Genomic DNA, 25561 nt, shown 5'->3' with positions numbered 1-25561 from the left:
TGGCCCCCTCCCCGAAACGACCACATCACTATCCCAGAGGTCCACAATTCAAATCGCAGGAGTCTCGCAATTCGTTTTTTAAACTTCAGACGTAACACTCTTAGCAAGCTCGTTTAAAACACGTGCAAAACATTAATAAATTTTCAACTAAAAGGGCTTCATTACCAGCCGAAACGTCTGGAGAGTAGCATCACAGGGAGACCACAACTGTTAAGGGATTGAATAAATTGATAAAGAATTTTCATGTGTTGAAGTTCCTGTGTTGTTTTCCTTTATCTGCAGTCGATAGACACGACAGCACTGTTCTCACTTTATAATAATATTATAAAGTGAGAAAATGAGCATATCTGAGATGCGCCCGCGCACAAGACAGCTCAGTCAACATAAAACAACAGTGCTGTCGTGTCTATCGATTGCGCATAAAGAAAAACAAAACGAGTACTGGAAACGATGGAGCCACGTGAGTAATATTCTTTTATTAATTTATTCACTTCCTCAACTGTTGTGGTCTCCCTGTGCTTGATCTAGCTTAAATTTCTTTCCCTTCCTTCCCGCCATATCGAAATTTAGATTCTCTAAGATTACTGAAATGTTGCTAAGCAACTAAACTTCAGAAATGGAAACTGCAGGCTCAGTCGTTTCTTCAAGATTGGATTTTCCCCTACGACTCTTACCAGTTTCCTGCGACAGCAAATTAAAATATCATGAATTTTGAGCATTTTTGTTACACTTGTAAGCCAGTAACTATTTCGTAAAGAGATGATGTGAGCCACTATTGACACGGCTGTCACAATCAGATGTGACGTCCCACATCCCGCCCAGCGCCCTAAGCAGACTATTGCGTGACTCAATTATAATGCTTTCCTACGTGAGGCGCACCAGAGCGTCAAGCAAGTCACGCGTATCAGAAGATGGCTGCTGATCCAGCCAAACGAATATCACACCCCAAGGGATCCCAGGCTCAATCTTTCGGGTATCTCCAGCTTTCGGTCTCACTCTCCTAGCCAAAAATTTTGCAGTCAATATTCTTCTTCTCGCGCTAATGGCAAAAACAGATCGCGGGTATCAGCAAGATTCTCATGGCACAGCTAAATATAAAAAGCTGCTATTACAAATCGATTAACCAGCTAAGAATATTTTTCTCATCTGCCAGCTCTCCAAAGTTGAACAAGCCATAAAATCTCGTGTAAAATTTGTATTTTTATTAGTTACGTCTTCCACTGAGCAAGTTCGCTTCGCACAAGCCCATGCATGATGATCAAGCCATACATATTAGTCTCCCATGCCAATAGTCGGCATTGTTTAGATCAAATGTTCGTGTCGGCACGGGTACAACCTCGCCCCGACATCGGCTTCCGAAAGCAATTTCCCTGAGTTGGGGCAAGCTGGCTTGGCTCTCAGCCCTGGAAAAATATTTTTTAATATTTTTAATTAAATCGCGAAAAGCCGCATAGAACGTTTAACAATGGTAAAGGGAGAAGAAAAAGGATCATTGAACGATTCTTTTATTGTCTAGAAAATATTGGACCTTACACAGAATAAACTGTAAGCTGATGGAATTATTGTTCAATTTAGCCAATTGTATTCCATGTCCAACCCGATTCTTCATCAGTTTATAATAAATCCAAATTTGCAGTTGGTAAAAATATTGTTATGAAAGGATATCGATCATGGGCGACTCCCATGTTCATGGCGTAGTTGACTGCTGCTGCTCACTTCATCGTGATTCGGGCGAGAGGGCCTCAAGCTGGGCCCTGTCTTCATTGGACATTGATTTTAACTACGTATAGCCAACTTTACTTCACTGTCGATTCACTGGTATACAACTTAATGGACTGGTCTACCTATCTTCTCCCCTTTTAATTTCGCCAATCGTGTCGCTCGCCTGGTAAACGAGTCATAGCTAATAATTTGCCGTAGGAGCCAATTCGTTTAACAAGTTGTGTCTTCAATGTTACCCATCTATTATGCCGGACTGAATTTTGTATTTATCCTTGTATTTTCAAGAACATTTAATAATTTCTCAAGGCATATGCTATTCTAAGAATTGTGTTCAGACAAACAGATTGCAATTAGTACTTCTATAATACGAAATGAAAACCTAACAATACTAAATGAAAACCTTGAAATGTAGCAAAAAATTCTTCTTTTAATTAAGTTTTATTCCTGTGCCAGTGCAGTTGATGACAAGCCCTCCATAATAATACTGCTTGTTGAAATCCTGACAAAATGACACCTGATTGTATAGAGGAGAAGATTAGGAATAACTGTTATTCAACACTCGTACTATTTCACTGATATGGACAGCATGAACTTAATTCATCTAGATGTTAAGTTTGACTGCCGTTCGTTTGATGAATGTTATTGTTATTATTTTGTGAACTCAGTGTTGAAGAAGTATAATACATTGTTCTATATAACAGAGGTGCAGCTCCGCTTAACAGCAATAGAGTTGTATAAGATAGAAATAAAGCCTGGATTTAAAGTAGGCATATCAGAGCTAAAAAAGTTAAGCACGTTTAGTGTAATTTGAAAAAAGTACTTTAAAACCTAAAGGCAGAACTCCAAAACAATCGTCAAAGGACTGTTCTATCTAAAGTTACGTAGAAAGGCCTGTATGCATTAAACGATCCTCCCTGTTACAAATACTGTTAAGAGTCCAAGATCATGCAGACGAGCTCTTCTACTCAGGGAAGCATTCAGCCTTGAATTATCACGGGTGAGTTCTGCAAGATCACTATTCTACTGAAATGATGATCTTGAACACTTCAAGTCACTGTCCTTTCTAGGACTTCGACTGGCGCAGTGCATCGGTCTCCTTGCCATCACGGAATGATTTTTAAGCCATTTTCCATTATATAAATAGTGTGTTCTTTTAAGAAAGACCTTTTTCCAGCCTTTCCTTTGTCGACATCTGACTTAGCCGAGCATTAAAATCTGGATTGTCGGAATCACACAAAGTCCAGTCCATCCATGTTTATAAATCGCACTGTCTCAAATTTTAAAGTTCGTCAGAGGCAATTCTGGAATCTTGAAAATAAGAAATACAAAAAGGTGAAACGCAGAAGGTGTATATCTTCGTAATACCCTCCCTGCGCTGTTAAAAGTCGTTTTTTAGACACAGTATGAAAAGCTTTGCATTATAAGTACTGAATTTTAACTGAAGAAGCCACAATATTTCAGTGGCATCAGTTTTTGTGGGAATAGAAACGACTTCAAATGACACTTTTAAGCAAACGTGCTTTAAAAGCTTTTAACTAGAAACATTTTATTAACTACAGCACAGTCTATAGGTCTACTTAGCTCGGTCGTTGTTGTTTAAAACTTCAGGTAACTTCGCTGATGGACGTGAAAATGGCAATAAATTAACCAGTTCTTTCGCCCATTACAATACTAGCTGTAATAAACACTATTTTCTTGTGATCCTAGATGAAGATTACTGGACGATAAATAACTACTGTATTACCAACAATTTGTTTACTACAAATTCAGCTTTTAATAACAAAACACAGTAGCAATGTATGTGAACAACACAAGAGGGATTTAAAACCAGGATCAGGACAAGATTGCTGGGGTTCAAATGATGCGCGCAAATGCGGTTCCTCAATCAGTTAATGTTTCCAGAGTTGGTTCTTGTGAATAATTTAAATTACAGAAATTACTCATGTTAGAAACATTACTCCATCGATACATACTTTAAAGAAAACTATAACGCCATAAAGAATGTAGTTTACCCAAATAATGTAAACTTCAAAACATGATTTGACGAGCACTGCATAACGCACCTCAATTCGACCAAAAGATATTGCCTTTTTAGACCTTTCCAACATGAATTTCAAGCATTCGCATTTGGCATGCACACATCAAAAACATAATATATCTTTACCGACTTAATCTAAACTTATTGCTTTCAGATAAGTCGCAAAACTGCAACAAAATGTACCTTATGCGCTGATATCTGTAATCTCTCAGAAGGACACGAATCAAAGGTCGTATACGTACGCTCTCTCCTTTATGCACGCTAATTTTATATACCACGATAAACGTCATTTTCGGTTACATAAGTTCTGCGGTGATAAAAGAAACCACAACATGATTCGCGTATTCGTCCTCTCTTCCATTAATCCATGCTATGCCACACACGCTGGTCAATTGAAATGGCAATAGAAGACCATAGATGATGCGGCCCGACATTTTTCTTCCATAGTGCGTTTTTTGTTTACGTAATGAGACAGATAAAAAAACTCTCTCCAGCTATCACAAAATATCGTCTTCTGTTTGTTTCCTGGGTGCCAAAGAGAAACACTGTTAATTACTCTTTTATCTCCAGGTTTCTTTACTTGACTGACGATCCGATTTGCTGTATTTTTATTTTCTTGTTAATATTTTTATATATATTTGTTCAGTTTTGAAAGCCTTGAGGGAAGTATGATTTTTGAACTGTATTTTTCGCGTTTCGATCGGCCTAGTCTTGGAAGATCTAAACCGTGATTTGAGTTAATAATTTTCTCTCTTTTTTTGATCATGAAAATCCAGCTTTATTAGTTTTGTTTGTAAACAAAATGTGTGCTCTATGGAGTCCTTAACCAAATATTTGTATTCATTTAATTTCTCTTGTCCTGAAAGTTTTCTTAACACACTAAGTGTCTGAGTCGTTTTTTTCCAAACAGGTGTATAAAAAGAGGCCTTAAAGAGTCAGCGTGCCTGTTAAAACGCGGAGAATTTTCCTTAACATAAGGAAGACATTAAAACCGTGGGAAATGCTTAATTGCGTCGGATAGAGAAGGCGGCGCGAAGCCGTATACGTGGACTTACACTGCCGCTTGTTGAAACTGTGGCTTTAGATGGCTATCAATTTATGAAGGGCTGATGAAATACAATCTTGTGATGATCAAAGGATTTTAACACATGCCATTCGTTTTTAATTAAAACTGAAAAAGTTGTAAAGCAATTAGATAAGGAGTCTGTCAAGATTTTACAAGCTTTCCGCCCAAAATTAATTCTGGTTTTCTGAAGAGTGACCCGGAATGCCGAGATTCGACGCGCCATTTATGAGCTTCCAGCGTAGTTTAAGTGGGTAGCGAGTTCAGCCATTGTTTTACTCATGTTGTGTCCACACAATGAATGCGTTGTTTATGTGACCCTCTATCAACAAGGCCATTTTGTAAAGGAAGCAGCACTTAGAACATGATTGTTAACCAGCAATCGGCGAACATAATTCGGACAAAAGTACTTACAGAAATTCAAACATAGTTAAAAAAGAAAGTCCATAAATGAACACTAAAAATTGTGTAACTGATCATGGAATTAAAGTGACTTAAGGAAAATAATTTCAGGGCTCAGGTGCAAGTCGTCAACGAGTCTTTTCATAGTTTTCATGACAAAGGCCTTTTACTATAATAACTACACCTTCTAAAATAAGACCGTCCGTAACTCTGGTCGGTGTATAATTGCACAATTAATCCGGTATCATGACATATTTGATGTAACTGTTTGAACTTTCAAGAAACCGTCAAAAACCTCTAGTCTGTGTTATTAAATTAATTCCAGTTAAAAGGCTCTTTCAAGCCAGATTGTTTTAGACGAAAGTGACGTTTACCTTGAGTTAAATCACGTGTTATAATGTCTTGTTCAAATGCCGCCTCCGAAAAAACACGTCGCACGGCATAGAATACGTCAGCCATGTTCTCGCCGTGGCACTTTACACATGCGCGCGACACATAACATCAATTCGTTACTATAAGTTTACTTCTGATAAATAAAACTAACATGTGAGAATAAAAAACGCATTAGCACCAAGTAAATGAACGATTTAGCGATGCGAGAGCAAGACAGGAGAAGAGTTATGTAAACGTTAATGCGTTAAACATCTGAAAAGAGCGCGGCACATGAAAGGATGGGACGAGGGAAGAGACATTATCAGATTATACCCAGTGTTTGTTTTGATTGTCGCCTGAGAGCTCTCGACAAGCCGACCATATAAACGCGACAAAAATTCGCCTCCTCTACACAGAAAAATATCTTCCGTTGAAACCAATCACTTCCCTCGGAGCTGATCGATGAAAGGCCGCGCTTCCAGAAATATACTTTGCAAAGGAATGCTGAGGGATAAAGTTCTAGCAGTACTGCACCGACAGACAATAACTTATATCGATTACACTTTCAAAAGTGGCGGCTGGGTATCGCTTTCAACCAAAGCAGCGACTGCGCGATAAATGTGCCTCTTAGCGCGCTCGTTGCAAACCGTGCTCGTCTAGCGTGCACATCGAACCGTCCAGGAACAGCGAACTCGACGTTGGGACATCATGTACCCGCGAGGTTTTAACTACAGCAGACCACCATACCCTGTTACACCACACGAAACGCACAGCAGTCCGCCGCCATTATCCCACCCTCCCTATGTTTATAACCCCCCTACTCGTTTCTCCTATAACGCGTATCCAAGTGCTTCTAGCTATCCACCGAGTAGCTCGCCTTCCTACAGCCATATTCCACAGCCGCTCACGCACTATGGAGATCCAAGGTTTATGGAGATGGGTCCTAGAGACGAAGCGCCAGTTCTTCACCACCTTCCTCAACAGTCGAGCACGCTAGATCATCCGGAGCACTCGCGCCAAGTTATGGAAGGCGCCGCGCAGCTACTGCCGAGTTGTGAACAAGGTAATGAGACTATCTGATGCTTTTATTGGTGTTTATTAAAGATCACCCTCCTTAAGTGTTATTACTGCACTTGAAGTGTTTATCACGTTGACTGCCACGCACTTCACTTGGGTCAAAAGCTCGCTAGCACTGCGGACAAATGACAAACGACTCAATACTTTAGTCAGCCACGAGACACGGTAAACAATCAAAAATTTGTGGTTTAACTCTCCACATTGCTGTCAATGTCAGTTTCTGTGTGACGAGATATTTCTTAGTAACTCTACCACTTAGCTACAAACTACATTATCAACTACTAAAGCAACATTCACCGAATTTACTGACAATTGTAGAAATAATTTCCAGAGCTTGGAAAAGTTTACTTTAAAATTTAGACTAGGGTAGATAAGGCCTTCAAATAATGTTTCTCTAAGAAACATATGAAAAATAGCTAAATCAAACAATAGAGTTTTGGAATCACTTTCATTACTTTATGCTATTGCACAAAATGTTGAAGGACACTGCAATTTTTCACGAGGCAATATCTATAAAAGCGGACAGAGCAAGCCTCCTTACAGAACATCTTCAAGGCTAGTATCTCTTTGATCTGCAGCATTCATAAATGTCAAGTACTTCTTCGTCAAGTAATTTGTACATAAATGAAATTATTTACTGTCGGTGGTATAAGCTATCACTTATTGATCTTGGAATCTGTCTTCAGACTTGTTATAGCCAAGCTTGTTTAGGGTATTCTTGAAGATAAGCATGGAAGAAGATCAACATAGATTCAAACTGACCCACGAAGTTGTTTCTTCGAGAATCGCGTGTCTCTTGATAAATTCATCCTCTCAAATATGAATAGATATATGAATAGTCTTGCAGATCAATTATGATAAGAAAATACTATGAATGTTGATGTCTTTTCGCAACTCTTTGGAATATACTTGGTTAACCACTATATTTACACTTTAGGCGAGGCCCTTGGATTCCCATGCACCGACAAAATCGCTTAATTCTTAGTCCAGTTGTGATTAACTTGACATAACGTTGCTCTGCACTTACACATACGTTTCTGAGTGTAGTTTTAAAGAGGAGTTAGACGGAGTTTTGAAATAAGTACACGCAAAAATTCTCAAGGGCAAATACATGGCCATATTCTTGACAAGCAAACGAGCAAGAGACGCAATCGCCATCGACCCTATGTTTTTAAATCTCGGTGTTACTTCTGACGGGCTAAGGGTAGATACAAGTGAAAGTGCTCAATTTGAATTTCTAATACTCACTTAACTTTGCTGCATTTAAGTTTTTACTCCCATTAAAATAATTGTATGCATTTCTACACAATTAAGTGTCCTCTCTTAGCCCCCTAGCGTGATCTTAATTCTGCAAGATTGATCTTGTTCACAAGTGTGGCATTTACAAGAGGGTGGTAATTAAAATTCTGGTTGGGAAAACGGTGGTAAAATCTTAACAGGACTTAATGGATTAGCTGTTGAGAAACGAGGTTTACCCACTTGGAAAAGATAAAGCTAATAAGTTAACATCCTCTAAGTCTCGTGTCTAAACCGCAGAAAATATAAAAGCTTGCGATAACAGCAAACAAGATAATTGCATAGTTGTGGGCTCGAGCGGGGTTGAGATTTTTAAACTACTGACAAGCTATGAAGTAAGAAACCGGTCGTTCTTGGATCACCAGCACCCAACGAAGAAGAAATTACCCGGGGAAATTCCAACCTGGAAATGCGTTACAACAAACTGATTTCGGATGGGATACATAAAAAATTTCGTTTTGCCAGTTCAATTACTCTCGCCTACATCCTGGCCTCCTTGTCCGGGCTTTGATCTCCGCGCAAGAAACATGACAGACCAATCTTTCTGTCGTGAACCTGGAGTTTATTTTAATCATTTAAATTTTAGTCACAAAACAAATGTGTTGGAGAGAATCATGAATTGCTCAGCAGATATTTTCTCTAGTCACTGCAATGGATTCCGGTTTTTACGCGATTTATGTCTGCAGTTCATTCTTATAAGAGAGATTTCAAACAAATGACAAAGAAATTGCAGCATTTACAACTCTTAAAAACAACTTATTTACATAGATGGAAATAATTCATGTAAAAGTCCCTGTTGGCGAAGACCATGAAGCCGGTTTACATGAATCAGACTAATTGATGACAAAGATTTATTGATAAAAATCAACAAAACACTGATATTGTACCCTTCTTACCTTTGACGAGCTCAACTGAAATTTCACTTCGCTGCTGAAAACAATTTTTAATTGATTATTTCATATAATTAACGATAAGGGATACTGCAAAAAGCTCTCGTGCGGAAGTCAGGTAAAACCAAAGTCAAAACACAAAAACAGCTAATGCCCTAATAAACTTGGTCTTACTTCAGTATAGGAGTGCGAACAAATTTATTGTAAGTAGTTTCGCTGAATGTATCTATTTATCCTCACCTTATATCGTTCATTTTTAAGTTCAAAACCCTAAAGAATACTAACAATAAATGGGTATCAAAGTTCTACGAGATTCTTTGAAATGACAACACTAAACTAATACCCTTGTACAGCTTGCCGAATAGGGAGTGTTTCGTTAGCAGAGAGCGCGAGGGTCAAGAAATGCCATGCGATAGCTGTTGCACGGAATTTCATGCACAAGGGTTAAATAAAATTTTTAACCCTTTTTGCCAAGACGTTTTCATCTTTCCTGTGAAAAAGTAACAGTTAAAACAAGGTTTTTTTGAAGCATAATCTGTTCCATTTTACTAGAAACCCTTTATCAAAGACGCCCAAATGAATAGCATTCTTGATGTTAATCCCCATTCGGCGCACTTTATGTTTTAGGTTAATTTGTCCAGCTCACAGCAATATTTGCGTTCACAAGCCTACACTATTCCTCAACATAGCCTTTGATTTGCATAATGAGACGGATATAACTAAATGGCAGGAAAACTAAAAGACAGAGACTGTAAAACAAAAGACTTCAACAATGACAGGTCACTTCGGATTCTCCTTTGAACATTTTCAAAGGAATACATAGCTGCAAGCTGCGTTAGTTTCCTCGTGATATAAGGTATCCTTAATTAAATAAGGCAGTACATCGGTACCGAAAGTCACTTTGCATGATCACCCGTTGATGTTTTTACAGCAACCGAAAGTAAAGCGATGGTTTGCAAAGATGAAGTGCACACTCAAGGATACACCGTGGTCGCCATGTTGAAAAATTGGGCAAAGCGTAAACCCTGTCTGCATTTAATATCATTACCCTAGTGGTTTCCGCACAATGTAGCTTCATCCAACTTTTTCCTTTCTTTTTCAAAAAGCATTTGAACGATTCGACTTGGAGTAATCTCTGTAAATCCGACAGTCTCCTCTGGTTTGGGAGCTCTCGCGGTTAATTCCCAATCCTTCTAAGTGCGCCTTAATCTATTGACGAGGGAGCATTCGGAGAAGGATAAAAAATATGATTGTGTAGACGTAACAAGCAGTGAGTGAATTCAACCAAAATTAAAGCTATAAAGGGAATGACTTGGCTAAGAATCATGCATGTAAATTTATCCAACAGAATAGCACTTGCATATGCCGACTCGAGAACAAAAGTTTCAGGGTCATGTTGGAGTCCATGATATCCGCAAAAACTGCTTTGAGATTTCCTGTGGCCATTGCTTTTCCCAGAATTTTCTTCTAATATGCCTTTTTATATTCCTTTTTCTTATGTTAAATTCCATAAATTCAGCAGGTTTTCCTTTTAAGAAATTTGAAAACAATCGTTAGTTAATTCAAAAGAAATATTCTTTATGTCTAGGTCAACATAACGACATAACGAAAAACCGAATCAAGGAATCGCCAATTGTGGTTACTTTCGCGACGGAGATCGGTTTAAAAATTGTTTTTGAATTATTACAGTGTGGTTAATTTTCTGGTTAACTGATATTAAAAATAATCTAATTATCGTTTTCTTTGATTTCTAAGAGTAAACAAGAATGAGAAAGAAGTAGGTGTTAGTCTGGTGTGCAGCGGGACAATAGATTATGCTTCAAATTTTATTCTTGTTGCTTTCGCAGCTGCAAAAACCGGAAAATCCACCGGAAAGAAAAGAAAAGAAAGAACAGCTTTCACCAAGCATCAAATACAAGAACTGGAAAACGAATTTCAGAGGAATAATTACTTGACCAGGCTCAGAAGATACGAAATTGCCGTGAGTTTGGACTTGACGGAGCGACAAGTTAAAGTCTGGTTTCAAAACCGTCGTATGAAGTGGAAACGCGTCAAGGGAAAAAGATTGGAAAAGAAAGCGCCCGTGGCCAAAAGACTTAGCACAAGTTCTGACGAGGATAACACCAAAAGTATTAATATGAAATAATTCACGTATTTACCTCTACAACATACTGCTGGAGAATTTCCTGAAAAGGAAAAACTTGCTCTGCTTCTTGAGCCCAAGATTGGGCGGCATTTAGCAACTAAATTGGACATGTACAGGTTAAACAGCGTTGAATAAACTGACTCGCACATATAAAGAGTTCATTACGGTCGGTTTTTCAAACAAGACTGCTTTATCCGTGTGGAAAATATTTTTATGGAGTATACCGCCTGCGAAAACATTTTTTACAGCGTGGCATTTATGCGCGGTCGATCGGTCTTTATAAGTCTGCTATTATTAGTATTTGAACACATTTTTCGGAACTGGGGCGCTACAAAGCTGGTCCATATAACTTTGTAAATAATCTATTAGCTCCAGAACGAACAGGGAAGAATGGACGAGTTTATCGTAATCTTTTAGCAAGTGTTTCGTGTCAGTTTCGTACGTGCGTTGTTAAATCTACATTATTGAAGCAAGAACTTATCAGCGGAACTGAACAGTTAGCAACTCCAGTATCAAAATGATGGTTGTATTTTCGTGAACTATACGCGTCAAACAAAGCCTGTTTTCCCTCTTCTCTTTTGTAAAAGATCATTTCAAAATAAACGCCAATAAATCGATTTTCAGTAGGTTCTGATCGATCTAAAATTTTATAGAATATGTACCCAAGCGCCGATTTTGGTTCAGAGTTTAAATATAAAAGGGTGGTTAGCAATAAAGCAATAAAACCTCATAAGAGAATTTCGTATAAGTACAATGTTTTAGTGAAGCTTTTTAATTGCAACCAAACTACGAATTTAGGCTTAAAACGGCCGGACGAAGCAATCCATTTCATCTGCAACCGTAGCGGTAATTTATTTTCCTTTGTGAAGTGTTTCGGATGGCTTCAACAGGGAGTGGCCGAACAGCTCCATATCATCTCGAAGAGAACGATAACTAGCGCGAAATACAGCACATTTTTATAATTATTTTTTTCGGCAACGGTTCACAAAAGAAAAGAGGTTTCTACTGCAGTAAAATTTTCTCGAAACGTTTAGAACAGGTATTTTGTCTGTTATTTATATTGAGTTTTGGCAAACGTTTTTAGAGTTCGAAGATCCATGCACCGTGACCCAAGAAAGTCAATCTTTCCTAAGCAGTAGGATTTCTACTACCAGAACAGACATACCGACTGCTTTAAGAAACAGTTGTAAAAGATGAACGACAGTTACTTTAAGCGTCCTTTAAATTCACCTCAAATTCCGGAAAAATTGATGACAAAATCAAATGATTAATCCGTAAAGTTTCCGCGGGATTGTCGGCGACATGAAAGAGCAGGCAAAAAGCACGGCAGGTTTGGCAGTCCTTGACAGTTCACCTCAATGGACGCTGGAAAAGGAACAAAAAGTTCAAATGAATACAGAAGTTTCCGGCATTCCTTCTAACAGGGAAACGAATAGAACCACTGGAGTTACAATGACAAGGCACACCACATTTTCGTAAACTTTGTCTACTCGGCATTTTATAATGGGTCTATAATCCGGATTTCAGTGAATTGCATGAATTCAATTTTTAAAAAACGACCCTGGGCTTTATTCTTCAAACAGCAAAGATTCTATCATCGGTTCTTTATATTTTCCTTAAACTTTCTAATGTGAGGAGAACGACTAGAACAAAGAACATCTAAATCAATCTAATTTTAAAAAGTCTGCAAAACACTCTTTGTTTACTATTAAACTAGACAGAGGATAATCTGTATGATGATACGAATTCCACGCGCTTTTATTGGATGAGCCAAGTCTTTTTTTGTATTATATTTATTGTATTTTGTATTGATGGTACACGCAGTCAAGACTAGACGGTCCACAGAACAATATTATTCTTTATTATGTACTCGATGATTCGCTTTTTGTCAGCTGTTTATTTTATATCCTGTGCAATTTTTACTATTTATATTATATTAGCTCTTTGATGGTCGCATCCTTGAGATCTTGTGTTTATTTTTTAGGAGACGTCATCGAATTGTTGTGAACAAGATTTGTAATTTGGATCAGAGGGGCTTTTCAATGAAAGGAACAATTTTTGCGATCGGTTTGAAAGGACGCTTGTCGTTGCCATAGTAACCATCGTTCTAGTCAAGCCGAGGCTTCAAGATACCGGATATCGACAAAAAAGCACTAAATTTATGTCGGCACGGTACGCCTGTCAAAATTAGAGTCGTAAAACCGACCTCATTTCACGTCAGTAAACTTGATTGATTAGTCTAGTTCAATTTTAGGGAATTAAGTATTGAATACCGCACAATATAAGGAAGAGTTCATTTGACCCAAGGACAACAATTAAGTTGCAATCATTATCCTTTGTAAACGACACGAAAGAGAAATACTTAAGGAAAAGACAGAAATATTTAACAAAAAATTGCTACATACTGTTTATCAAGGGCTCATCAAGTCCGCACGCACACAGGTAACTGCTTCATTAGGATTGATATTACCATAGCAATCTTTCGCATGACCTAATAAGGCTATGCTTATGGAAACCCATATCCACGGTCAATAAACATTTCGTAATGTTTGAGAGTCAGTTAAAACGGCGTAAAGACATTGCCTTCATAAGAAAAAACATCAATAACGGCTTGGTTCCTTAATCGTATTCTAAATGCTGTTTATAAACTGTTGGAGAAAGGCTTTGAAAAATATTTGTTTGTGAATAGTCCATTTTTCCAGCCACACCCTGTCTCAAGCCGGCTTCTTTTTATCTCTGTACTTGACGCAAAAAGTCTTCCGTTATCGAAACACTCATGTGTGCTTCATTTCCTTGTTTATCAGATACCGCCATTGAGTGTAAGCCTCTTTTCTACCGCAAACCGAAAAAGATCTCAAAAAATGCGCACAATGTTCTGTGCACTTATCTGAAGCGTGTCTCTCAGGATTAAGTCATCTTCTTTGTTGAATGCCTTTCACCTGAGTAAACAATGTTACCGCTAACTCTCTTGGTGCCATTGAATGCAATCCTCTTTGAAACCGCAAATGTAAAGTTCTGCTCAATCGGCGCGTAGTTCAACCAACGGCTTAGACGTTGTCGTAGCTCTATGTTAGCGACAAACTCGTCTTATAGCTTGGTCCATGAGCGCGTCCATCAGTTTTCTTCTTAACTTAACACCACTGCATTAAAGGGTAGACGGTAAAGAAAAATGACTGTAAGCTACTGTACATGTGATGTCAAGTCGTAATAGGACGAAATGACGAATTAGCATAAAAAAATGTTCCTTGAAGAGTCTTTTCTTCCCAAGCTGTCTATAAGGTCCCAACGAAACCTTGATATTATAAGAATAAATTAAATACAGTTAGACAACTTTTTTTAATTTTTATCACGCTCACGTTTTAGACTCTGTCAGCCTGAAAGTGATTTGAGTGGTTTTTATATTGGGATCCCAAACAATTCATGGGGTGGGGGTCTGGCTGGCTGAGTTTGATAAGTGATTTGTAACCATGCATGGTTACTGTTTTCCGACATCAACTCCTCGGCTAAGCTGATGTAATGAAGATGAAGTGTTCACACTCGCGCTCGTCCCCGGTCGCCCCTCCCTCCTGGGCGTCTCCCTGCCGGGCTGGTGGCTGGGCCTCTGGAATGTGACACACGTCCTCATCCAGCTGATGTAGTAAGCAATATATGGCAGAATGGTCCTTGTGACAACGAAAAGAAAACGAAACTAAATTCGTAAACGAACCAACGGGTGCTTGGCAAGGAAGTTGATTACAGACACCATATGACTTTAATTTGTTTTTCTTTTTACCGTAAGGATCCCGTTTACTGCTTATTCCGATCTCAAGTATTTTATTAATCCAGGGCTACAAAAGATCTTTGGTTTGGCCTTTTTTAGAGTTTCGGCCGTTTTCGTGCTAGATACGTTTACCCGTCTGGACGAGTTTCGGCAATCATTTTGTTGTTCGTCTGGTTATTCGTCTGTAAGATGGGCACAAAACGAGTTACCCGTCTAGCTCGACGAGCTTCTTTTGGAAATGCGTCTTGAAAGACGAATTACGAAAAGTAGCTCGTCTAGACGTGTTACGCGTCTTGTGCCCGTCTTTATACTTACTTACTTCTCCCATAATGCCTGTGTGGCCACGCAAGTCTCTCTATACTACAGACGAATAACTAAACGAACAACAAAATGTTTGCCGAAACTCGTCCAGACGGGCAACACGTATCTAGTATAAAAAAGGCCAATATGCTGATGTTATAAATCAGGGATTCTAACAAGCTTATTTTCAGTTTACAATATCGCTTTGTAAAAAAACCTCAATAAGCACAGTGTATAAACATATAAAAGGATTATCATCATCATCATTATAAAAATTTATTGAAGTGTTTGCTTGCCTAATGTTCTTGCTTGTCTAATGAGGCCTACTAATCGGGGACACTGTTGCTTCTAAAAATCGAATAGTGTTTATACAGTGTAATACAGTGTGAATTTATTTTTTTATCATTTGTTTGTTTGCTTATCATATTTTAATAGTTTAAAATTGGAAGCGTGGTAGCTAAGCCTGAACACAGCACTAAAGAACTTGTGGGTTGTTTTCCCGCAACCATTTTAAACTCTCTTTTTGTGGCAGAAAACAACTGATGTCAGATATAATTTATCGTACCTTGCTTCCTTCAGTTTTCAAATATTTCAGCTGCCTTCTCCACCATAATCCTGTTCTTAAAAAGATCTGCTACAAAACGTCTTGGCTGGTTTCCGTTGCTAAAAGCCCTCGATCACGTACAGTTCAGTCAAAATTGAGCGGGCTGAAAACTGCTTAAAAGATTCAGAAACTGATCCGCACAGGCGTAAAAACTCTTTGAGAAGCATGAAGTTTTTGTACCTGTCTTAATCTGTTTGTTGCCTTTTGTAATGTTCTGTTATTATGTTAGTTTTGTTTTTACTTTTGCTACTAGAGCTAAAAATAGGAATTTAAATTTGTGAACGTGTTTTAAGGGTCGGCGGACGTTTCTCGTATGAAATGCGGACAACAACAGGAAACTGTGCGGTTTATCTGTTGATTGAAAGCGCAGTAAAAACATTTTATGGTTACACCCTCGAAATTACGCGAAATGCAAGCACAACTAAAATAATAACATGAGACGATGTAAATGTCTTTTACACTTTCATAAAAAGATTTGCGCAAGCTTCGTACAATCATTAAAGACGAAACTGCCGAACTCGTTGCTAAACTGTAGCCTAAACCTAGCAGACGTGTCTCTATGTGTTTAAAAATAGTCCACACTTTAATTATTATTAACTATTAATGGTTTCCTGATAAAGAGCTAAAAATAAACGTGTTTTGCTTGGCTATTAAAACATTGCAGAGTAGCATGTCCGCCAGCATATCCTTTGTTAAGCCAACAATTTCAGTAAAGCCGAAAAAGCCTCACTTTCACTTCTTTTCTTTCTCTTCACCTCTTTCTCTCTCGCCTCTCCCTCGCGCGTCGTGCCCTTCTCTCTCTTCTCGGTCGGGGAAAACACACATTATTCATAACATGGCCTCTGCATGAGACCTTTTGGATCTTAAGTTGGTGGTGGTGGTGGTGCATAATGGTTGCTAGAAATCAAAAAAACGCGATAAAATTGATAAGCGTGCCAATTTGAGACCACTAACATTGAAGTGTGAAATTTTTATGGAGGTGTTTGAATTAAGAAGATAAAAAGACTCATAAACAGATAGAAAATCCTTGCCTGCATGCCTCTCGCACAAAAGCGTTCGTAAGTTGCATGGGAAGCAGCTCGAAGAATGGCGATTGAAAAAATAGACCAACTCCTCGTCGTTTTTTCTTTGTAATGGATAAAAAAAACCCGCGGACAGACAAGTGGGGGGGGGGGGGGGCCCCCCCCCCCCCCCCCCCCCCTCCCCCCCCCCCCCCCCCCCCCCCTTGGGGTTTTCTTTTTTTTTTTTTCTTTATTATTTAAAAAAAAAAAAAAAAAATAAAAAAAAATCCCTTTTTCCCCCCCCCCCCCCCCCCCCCCCCCCCCCCCCCCCCCCCCCCCCCCCCCCCCCCCCCCCCCCTGTCCCCCTCCACAGACAAGCCTCGTGACAAAAACCGGTAGAGGGCTTCTCCACAATAACACCTGAGCCGGGTTGTTCGAACGCCGCTTAACACTAATCCAGGATTAGAAGTTAATTTTTTGTATAAATTGTTTTTATGGGGTTTGAGGTTGGTCGACGTCAAAATTGTAGGACAAAAATTCTAAACAAAATACTTCACTTGAAAGTTATAAAATTGATCGAAAGTCACGCTAATCATGCGGATTAGCTTTACCGTGCTTTGAAAAGCTACTTCATCCAGAATCTTTACGACTTACCCGTAAACTTGGTTAGTGGAAAAGGACGTTGGACTCTGCAGCCGGAGAAGAACTTTCGAGTGTGGGCCAATTTTTTTAAAAATTGACAATTTAAAAGTGAAAAAGAACTTAAAAATGTCAAGTTCAATTCAAGGGAATCAGCAAATTTGCGAAAAAGTTACAACATTTAAGCTAAAAATAAGTACAGGGAAACAAATTTTGCTTCGAAATATCGAGATTTAAAGCTTAATGCATAAAGCTTATTGCAATTAATAGATTATTAAAACGTCCGGGTTAAATTCTACTTCCTGAAATAAGAAAATGTTTTGCTTGCCTCGCTAGTGTGACATGAACACAAAATCGTGTTCAATGTTAAATCGTGATCTTTAGCTGCCCGCAAAATGTCCGTTTAAGAAGTACAATCGGAAATGCCTCTCCTGTTAGTCTAAGAAACAACACGACCTTAGCTAAAACATTTATATTTACAAAACATTTTAACCTTGACTGTTTGTGCCCTATTTACCACAGTCCATCCCACAAACAGTGAGTCACGTATTAGACCATGAAAAATCAATATACATTGTATCTTTATCATTTACGATCTCGACCACCCCTGTATTTTGAATGAGTGTTCTTTATCACAGCTACAACTCGTAAAGGAACCTTTCCTTGACGTTTTGAAATAGTTGGGGAAAATGGCTGGGGTTTAACACGTCAAAACACGACGACCGCAAAAAGACAAATTAGACATTTGAGAATTCAGTGAAAGGAAATAGGAAACCATTTTTGTTTGGGGGAAAAAAAAAAAAAAAAAAAAAAAAAAAAAAAAAAAAAAAAAAAAAAAAATTTTAAAAGGAAAAAAAAAAAAAAAAACCCCCAAAAAAAAAAAAAAAAAAAAAAAAAAGTGGGGGGAAAAAGGGGGGGAAAAAGGGGGGGGGGCCCTTTTTTTTTTTTTTTTTTTTTTTTTTTTTAAAAAAAACCAAAAAAAAAAAAAAAACAAAAAAAATTTCCAACACAAAATAAAAAACGCCAAAAAATGAAGAAAAAAAAAAACTTTACCTCAATAGTTCCTACAACACAGAAAATGAAAAAACGAGCCAATTGAAAAAAACAGCTAGGCCTGCCCCGATTGTGCTCGGCACCGTTTAGCAACTTTTTGCAATTTCGGGCAATTTTTAGACCGAAGATTTCCAAAGATTATCCCAGTGTTCACCTCGAAGGCCAAACGAACGTTTCCGAGCATTTTTCGAACTTTTCCGAAGATTCACGAAAATTGTCGACGATTCACGAGGAAGTTCTGAACAAATGCTCCAACTTTCGGATTATTCAGCATTGTAAAACTCGTCAGGAGACATGGCATCAACGATATCTACGATTGTTCTTTGTGAAAGAAATTTTTGTAACTCAACAAATTTTGGCCTTAAAATGTTATTAAGAGATATTTCTGTTGCAGTAAAATTGCATAAAAATGCTTAGAAATCTTACCTTCAAAGGGAAATAAGCATATATTTGGGATTTTTTCTTATTTGAAAGCAGCGTTTTGGATTTTTTGGAACCACTCTCGAGGAGCTTTTTGGATTTTGGAGAACTATTTTAGCAACTTTTTGGCATTCCAGTGAACAACTTTCCAGCACAATCGGAACAGGCCGTATCACACTAAGTTGGTCATTTACACAGATTTCCACAGTTAAACCTCTATTCGGTGTTTCCATACAGCGATTGTTTCATAAGCTCACCGGGAATTTTCTGGTTCTCTTTATAGTTTGCCGCCGGAACCCCTAAAATTTCCACTCCTAGTTCCTTCGAGGGAAAACGATGCGGACTTAAAAGTAAAAGCTGTTTTGCTATCATACGTTTAATTAACAGAACGAGTGCCCCCGCTCAGTCGACGTGGCCGAGCCGGGCCGAACAAGATTTCTATTTTTGCTTTTTGCTTCAGAACTGCTGTCAAACACAACTTTTCTCCTATGTAAGACACTTCGCAAGTACGTAAGATTCTTGCGCCGGCGCTTTCTTTGCCCTCGGGGGGGCGCTTTCGGCGGCGCTTTCGGGACGGGCGCTTTTTTTCCCGTTCTCACACTCGTGCGTCCATCCGTCTTCCGTCGTCTGTCGTCGGCCCGCACCGGCCTGGGGGGCGCTTTGGTGGGGCCTCTGGGCGGGCGCGGCGCTTCGCACGGTACTTTAGAAAACAAATTATTAAAACACCTGTTAGTCGGTTACTCTTAGAAGATTTCTCCATTTTTTTCTTCAGCGTAGTGACATAAAAACAGTGGAACCAATATCCTTATGTACATTTGGTCCAATTTTCTATTCTCTATTTTTATAAAATAAAGTACCTAGGAAAAAAAGTGCGCGTGTTTTGACCAGCAGCTTAACTACACTTTTCATCTCATAATGAGAAGTCACTTTTCAGTTCCAATATTTCATTTCAGAACCAAAATTCACGGCTGTTCTCCGGATATGTTTTGCTCTATAATGATTATCATTATTCTCGCAAACCATCCTACTATTCCATTTTGTGGCCGACAGCCTGAAAGTGCGGTAAACTTTATCGACCATTTTCGCGCCATTTGAGGCTATTGGACGAAGGGCGTATGCCATCAAACAGACCAAAGAGCTGGAAACCGGACTTTATCGGCTACGCTCATTCCTCTAACTTGCTTGGAATGTCGAGAATTACAAGCGGGTAAAAAAAAAACGACTAAATGTTGAAAACATCCTAGAATTGTAGTACATTTGTTTACAAACAACTAAAAAAACCAATGGCTGCAGCTACGTGTTTAGAGACGCTTTAGAGTTAATTTGAGGTGTCGGTTTAGTGTATGTCAATGTGGCACTCAAAACAACGAGTAGCAATAAACGAAAATTAATCAACACAACGGGTCGCACGATTTTGCGGTTGAAGACATTTTCCAGAGTTGCGGCGATTTGCGTTCTTGTCTATCACCTATTATCAATGTCAGATTTGTATCTCAATTGTGATTAGAAATAAAAGAAGCCGGCGATAAACAGGAAATTTTCGCGACAAAAATCTGTGAAAAGAGCGCGTGACAGCACCGGAAATACTTCACGCTGTGTGAGTTCTCGATCTATTCTTCACGTCCACCAAAATTAAATTAGAAAATCGCGACATTTTGTGGCAAAAATAATAAAATGGCAAATCTCCGTACAGAAACTTCATCTAAGAACATCCATCCTGGACAAAAGTGAATTTAAATTTGTCTAAGGTGTAGATGCGCAAATGTTGCTTAGATGTCGGCATAATTCGCGACTGTCCTCAAGGTTTTTATAATGCAATTAACAGTACTATCAAGTGTTTTCAAGAGTCTTATTTCAGACAACATCCGGTCTTAAAATGCCCTCTTGAAATAAACTGAATTTGTTTCTACAGCGCATTGGCCATGTCATTCATTTTGTAACCTTGTGTATTTTTTTTTCTCGGCGACTGGATTTGTTTTTGCTGTCACTTGAAAGGCAATACGTGACATGTCCCTCTTTGTCTTTCTTATTGCTCCGCTGATAAATATTTCCAGATGATGAGGAAGTGTTGCATCCCATCGGCGGTTTCTTTGTAGTTTTGACTGAACGCAACTGTGGAGATTCCTGGCGTCGCTGCGCTGTGTTTATCACAGGTCAAAGTGTTGCAAGGCGGTTCAAAACCTTAACTTGTCTGAAAATGTCGCATTTCGTCAGGTTTGTAAGAATTGCAACGAACAACCAGCACTTTACTGCTGTGGTGGGTGACTGCGTGGGAATAAACTACGCCAAAAAACAGCTAGAGTAAATAAACACGGCTAATGGATTGTCCATTGCATAAACAATCCTCAATATTTGCAGAACAACGACAAATAAAACAATTGAGCTCGATTCGAAAGCAATTAGCAAAAAACACACAAAAGTGAGATTTCTCAAGGGTCTCCTCGAGTACGAGAGATGATCTAAGTTTACACGCTCAAAGGAAAATGGCGGCGGTTGGAGCAATTTCCGATATTTCTGAACCCCTCACTCCCCCTATCTGCTAAACGTTAGTGCCGAAAATATGACGCATAAGGGATCTTCCGACTGTAAAAAGCCGCGTTTTGATGGACATTTGAAGGTATTGGTTGCAAACTTCAAAGACCGCGACTCCTAACCGTGGAGTGTATCTTTCTTGGTGTTGACAGATTCCCACAAAGGGTGGCTTATTTAAAGACTGCCGCCGCGACAAAGCGAACGTAAATCGGATCGTCGAGAACTAAAACAAATATGTATGATTTCTTCTCGACAAATTTCGGCTATCAAGCGCCGCCTTATCCCAACACTTATACCTACAGCGGCCCAGAAATGAACTCATCTTGTTCGTATCGCTTTCCAAGCTACGGGTTCCACACGGGACCTATCCACACGACTGGTGTACCGAGTTACCAGCCATGCGAGCGTGTACCAAACGTCCCAAGAGTGGATGGCATCAGAATGGCCGACAACACACCCTCGAGGCCCGACTTCTGCACAAAAACGCTTCACCATTTTCCACCAACTCCTCCACCAAATATGAATACAATCAACTGCGTTGATGAGCCACTAAAGAAACAATGCATCGACAAGTTACTGGAGGAGAGCGATGAAGGTAAATTCAGCTCAGTCGAAAATTTTGATTGTCACGAGTGTTTTCTACATGAAAGTTCTAAATGCAGAACGTAGAATTTGTTTCCTGTTTCTTTTAAATGTTATTTTATCTCGACCTTGTGAACTGTTAATTGTACATATAGATCTAGAAAATGCGTTTTTAATGTCATAAACGAAAAGAAAACAAGTTTACATTTTTGATATGTACTGTACGTCGCTTGCAAGCCCGTCAGTCTCGAATTAGTTATCCTGTGCGGAGTTGGACCAAAGCTGCCTGTGCATCACTGCATTAAATTTAAAACTAGTTTAGTTTTGAAAGAAATTCATATGAATTCAAACGCTCGGCCAAAAAATTTCGAAGAATTACGTTCGGTTGGGCCAGAATAAACGCCTCACGTTAACATGGGACAATAAATCGTTAACCATTATATCAGTTCGCATTTTCAAGGAATGCATTTCTAGATGAGCCTATTCATGCCGGTTTTTTCAGGTTTTGTGTATAGCCTTTGCTAAGTCCAGCTATAGTTTGGTATAAAAATACAGCATATAGCGACCTTCGATCCGTGACAAACTCAGCAGGGCATAGGATGTTCAGTCGGTACCATACTTTGTAAAAGAAAATACTTAGTTCGTTTCTGTGCTGCCCTAAAGCCATAGAACATAAAAACTGGAGTTTTCTGTGCTTTTTATCTCGTTGTTAGTTTAATTTAGCATAGCGACAAAAGAGATCGTGCTACTGGAAAGCATCCACAAAATCGAAAGAGGAAATCTTCTCCAGCTTCTAAAATAGTCCCAAAATAAACTACAACGCACGTACTGTATTACTGAATTTTTTCTTTCACTTCTGATCTGATTTCTCGTTTAGCCACAGTTTATTTGATATCTAGTCTTCCTTCGACTATTCAGGTTAATACAAAGAAGTGTGTCTCGAAATTTGAGGAAATCCTCTGCACAAATCGTCTTTGCGAAACCAAACTGTCAAACGCGTGCGTGCACTTTCCGACTTCGCGTCGGAACTGACAAAACAGGAGTGGCCAGAACAGTTCGCGTTTAATTGTCATAGTCTATAGTTCCTGTCGGACCCCCCCCCCCTCTGGTCCCCTTCTCTTCTTTTTTTTGGTCAGGCCGCGTCCCCCCCCCCCCCCCCACTTCTCTCTCTCCCATTGTTCCCCCTCCCCTCCTCACTTCTCCCCCCTCCTTTGACCATCTGAAGTCGTAGGAACCTCGCCCCTCCGTCCCCTCCCCACCCTCCCTCTCCCGGCCCTCCGCCTCCCGCCCCCCTCCTTGCCTCCAGGTCATTCTACTTCTCTCCCCCCCCCCCCCCCCCCCGCGGGGGCGGGCGGGGCGGGGCCTCCGTCTGGCGCTGGGCGGGCGGGCTGCTGTGGCTGGGTCTGGGGAGTGCCTCTGGCGTCTCCGGTCCCCGTCGGTGCTCTCGGGCGGGGGGCGCGTCCGCGCGGCCGCGCGTGCCGTTTTTCCTGTCTTTTCGGTTGGCCTCTCTCCTCGGGTGGCGGGGCTCTGAGTCGTGGTTTGTGGTTTTTAGCAATTTTAGCAAACAGAACATGCAAGAAAATAATGGACTTATGGTTTCTCGAGCCTCCAAGGGAAACGAAAAGTGGTTCGAGAATTCGTAGGTCAAGAACAAGCTAGGTACACCCCAGGATATTCTGTCGGCTAGTTTGTGAAGACACTGCTTTATCTCAAAACGAACTTGAATGTCTGTCAAAGTTAACAAGGAAATTTCCCATCGCAGGTTGATGCTTTCACAAAAAGATCATTTCACGAAACAGTGATGAATTCAACTTAACAAGAAGAAATTTCTCCGTGTAAAACAGTCCCCTTCGGATTGTCTATTTCGGGTGTATTTGTTCTCTCGCTAGTGAGTCGCTAGTAGCTTTTACCCTGTTTTACCCCTTCTTGAGAGTTTTCCTTTAATTTTTTCTGAAGTGAAGGGTCTCTTTCAATGAATGTGCTACTGTCAGGCAACAAAAGCAACTTTACTGCTAAAAAACATTTTAAACCCATAAAATGTTTTTTTTTTGTTTAAGCAATTCGTGCTAAATGTTCAGTGTACGCTGCAACATGCAAAATAAATGGTCCGCATGTCGGCTTTTGCTGATCAAAAAGATTTTTATTAACTTTCAATACAGAGTATTTGAGTGTATTATCATTAAGAATCTCTACCAAGAGTACACAAACTCAACAGTGAAATAAAACCCAAATTTATTCTGACACAAGGTTTGAAAAACAAACAGTACCGCATGAAAATACTTCTCAATAGCTTTCATTTGAATGGTCACACACTAAGACACAGAGAGCAGGGTTTAATAAAATTTAACATTTTATCTTTCAGATGAAAAAACAGAAGGGTCGAAGAGCAAGTCAAGAAAGGAGAGAACAGTGTTCACAAAGTATCAACTTCATGAACTGGAAAAAGAATTTGGCCGTAACAACTATCTCACAAGGCTCAGAAGATACGAAGTGGCAGTTAGTTTGGATTTAACCGAGAGGCAAGTCAAAGTTTGGTTTCAGAACCGAAGAATGAAATGGAAAAGAGTGCGAGGGGGAATGCCGCCCAAGAAATCCACGAGTGTGGATCAAATGGAATTAGCAGTTTATTGAACAATGGGACACTTGGTTTTATTAATGATGTTCTTTAATATTACTTATCGTTCATTCTTCTAAAAAAAACCTTAATTCCTCGGTGTAAAGTTCGTGTTGTAAATTTGTAAAGATTGTAAACAGTCAGTTGATTGTGACGCTGTTTTCAGTTTTCATGGCCTCGCTTTCATTCGCAGAGTTTGATTGACATCCAATTCAACCAGTTGATCATTTCCTGTATTCTCGTCCCTCGCATGTTTAAAAACGTGTTACAATGTTTAGGAGAAAATAGAAGTAGATCGCCGTAGGATTGAAAGGAATAACGCCTTTACGTTTTCACTGTTTCTATTATTATTGTTTTATTTGTAAATATGACGTTCCGGTTTTCTAAATTTATTCGGTTTACCACAATCATCCACCCAACGGCCAGGTCATTTCTCTGGTAGACTAGACTTTGAAATTAAAATTTTAGACATTTTAATTAAATTAGTTTTGTTGCAGCGCCGCATCATATGGACGTGTTAAATGGTATTTCCTCCAAGATTCTTTTCTTTTTGAAATATAGAATCAGTGGTATATTGGAAAACAGCCAGAGAGCATAAATAAGCAAGGGTTGCGTCCATGTATGGCTTGCTCGCTAGGATCTCGAGCCGGCTTTTTTCTTTGGCATTTCGTGTAAAATTTATCCGTTATTATTCATTGTGGGTTTATCTTCCGGAAGAAATCATTTCAACTTTTCTCGAGTTGTGCACTTGTAATAAGTGGCCATGCATATAATATAAGCACATAATTTTAAGAGATCTAATGGGATCTCTGTGTTGACGCTATTTATTGTTTAACTCAAATTATTTACAAGACCAAAGCTTTGAAAATAAATATGTATATTTACCAAGATGTAATGCAGAACAGCGAGCGTGATTAACATTATTCTAATTACAGTTTTGTGTAATTAAACAGATCTGATGTTCAGTAATTTAAACAACGTTAGAGAAAATAAAGTAAGATTTACAACAAAACGCGAGAGTAGTACATTTCCAGTCTTTGCAGCACTTGC

At 39.2% G+C, this 25561-nt stretch overlaps 2 protein-coding genes across 2 annotated transcripts; both read left to right on the top strand.

Annotated features, from left to right (window-relative positions):
* Positions 1-6259: 6259 nt before the first annotated feature.
* On the top strand, positions 6260-11646 carry LOC144660126 (uncharacterized). The gene is made up of 2 exons (XM_078520686.1): positions 6260-6660; positions 10708-11646. Exons 1-2 carry the CDS (start codon positions 6306-6308, stop codon positions 11004-11006), a joined length of 654 nt encoding a protein of 217 aa, XP_078376812.1. The 5' UTR covers positions 6260-6305; the 3' UTR covers positions 11007-11646.
* A 9818-nt stretch (positions 11647-21464) lies between these two features.
* Positions 21465-25511, top strand: LOC144660052 (homeobox protein MOX-1-like). Its single transcript, XM_078520610.1, has 2 exons — positions 21465-21910; positions 24260-25511. The coding sequence occupies exons 1-2, from the start codon at positions 21550-21552 to the stop codon at positions 24526-24528; spliced, it is 630 nt and encodes a 209-aa protein (XP_078376736.1). The 5' UTR covers positions 21465-21549; the 3' UTR covers positions 24529-25511.
* Positions 25512-25561: the final 50 nt, after the last annotated feature.

Source organism: Oculina patagonica, chromosome 7 (assembly GCF_052425735.1).
Source record: "Oculina patagonica isolate OP01 chromosome 7, crgOcupat, whole genome shotgun sequence".
NCBI lineage: Eukaryota > Metazoa > Cnidaria > Anthozoa > Scleractinia > Oculinidae > Oculina > Oculina patagonica.
The sequence above is the reverse complement of the archived record's forward strand: the minus strand, read 5'-3'. Positions and strand labels throughout refer to the sequence as shown.

What these genes read in the sequence shown, in the direction of transcription:
- LOC144660052 (XM_078520610.1), top strand. Translation starts at nt 21,550, where the DNA reads ATGTATGATTTCTTCTCGACAAATTTCGGCTATCAAGCGCCGCCTTAT. An exon ending in ACTGGAGGAGAGCGATGAAG is followed by an intron (nt 21,911 to 24,259) that starts GTAAATTCAGCT and finishes TTTATCTTTCAG; the next exon opens with ATGAAAAAACAGAAGGGTCG.
- LOC144660126 (XM_078520686.1), top strand. Translation starts at nt 6,306, where the DNA reads ATGTACCCGCGAGGTTTTAACTACAGCAGACCACCATACCCTGTTACA. An exon ending in ACTGCCGAGTTGTGAACAAG is followed by an intron (nt 6,661 to 10,707) that starts GTAATGAGACTA and finishes TTGCTTTCGCAG; the next exon opens with CTGCAAAAACCGGAAAATCC.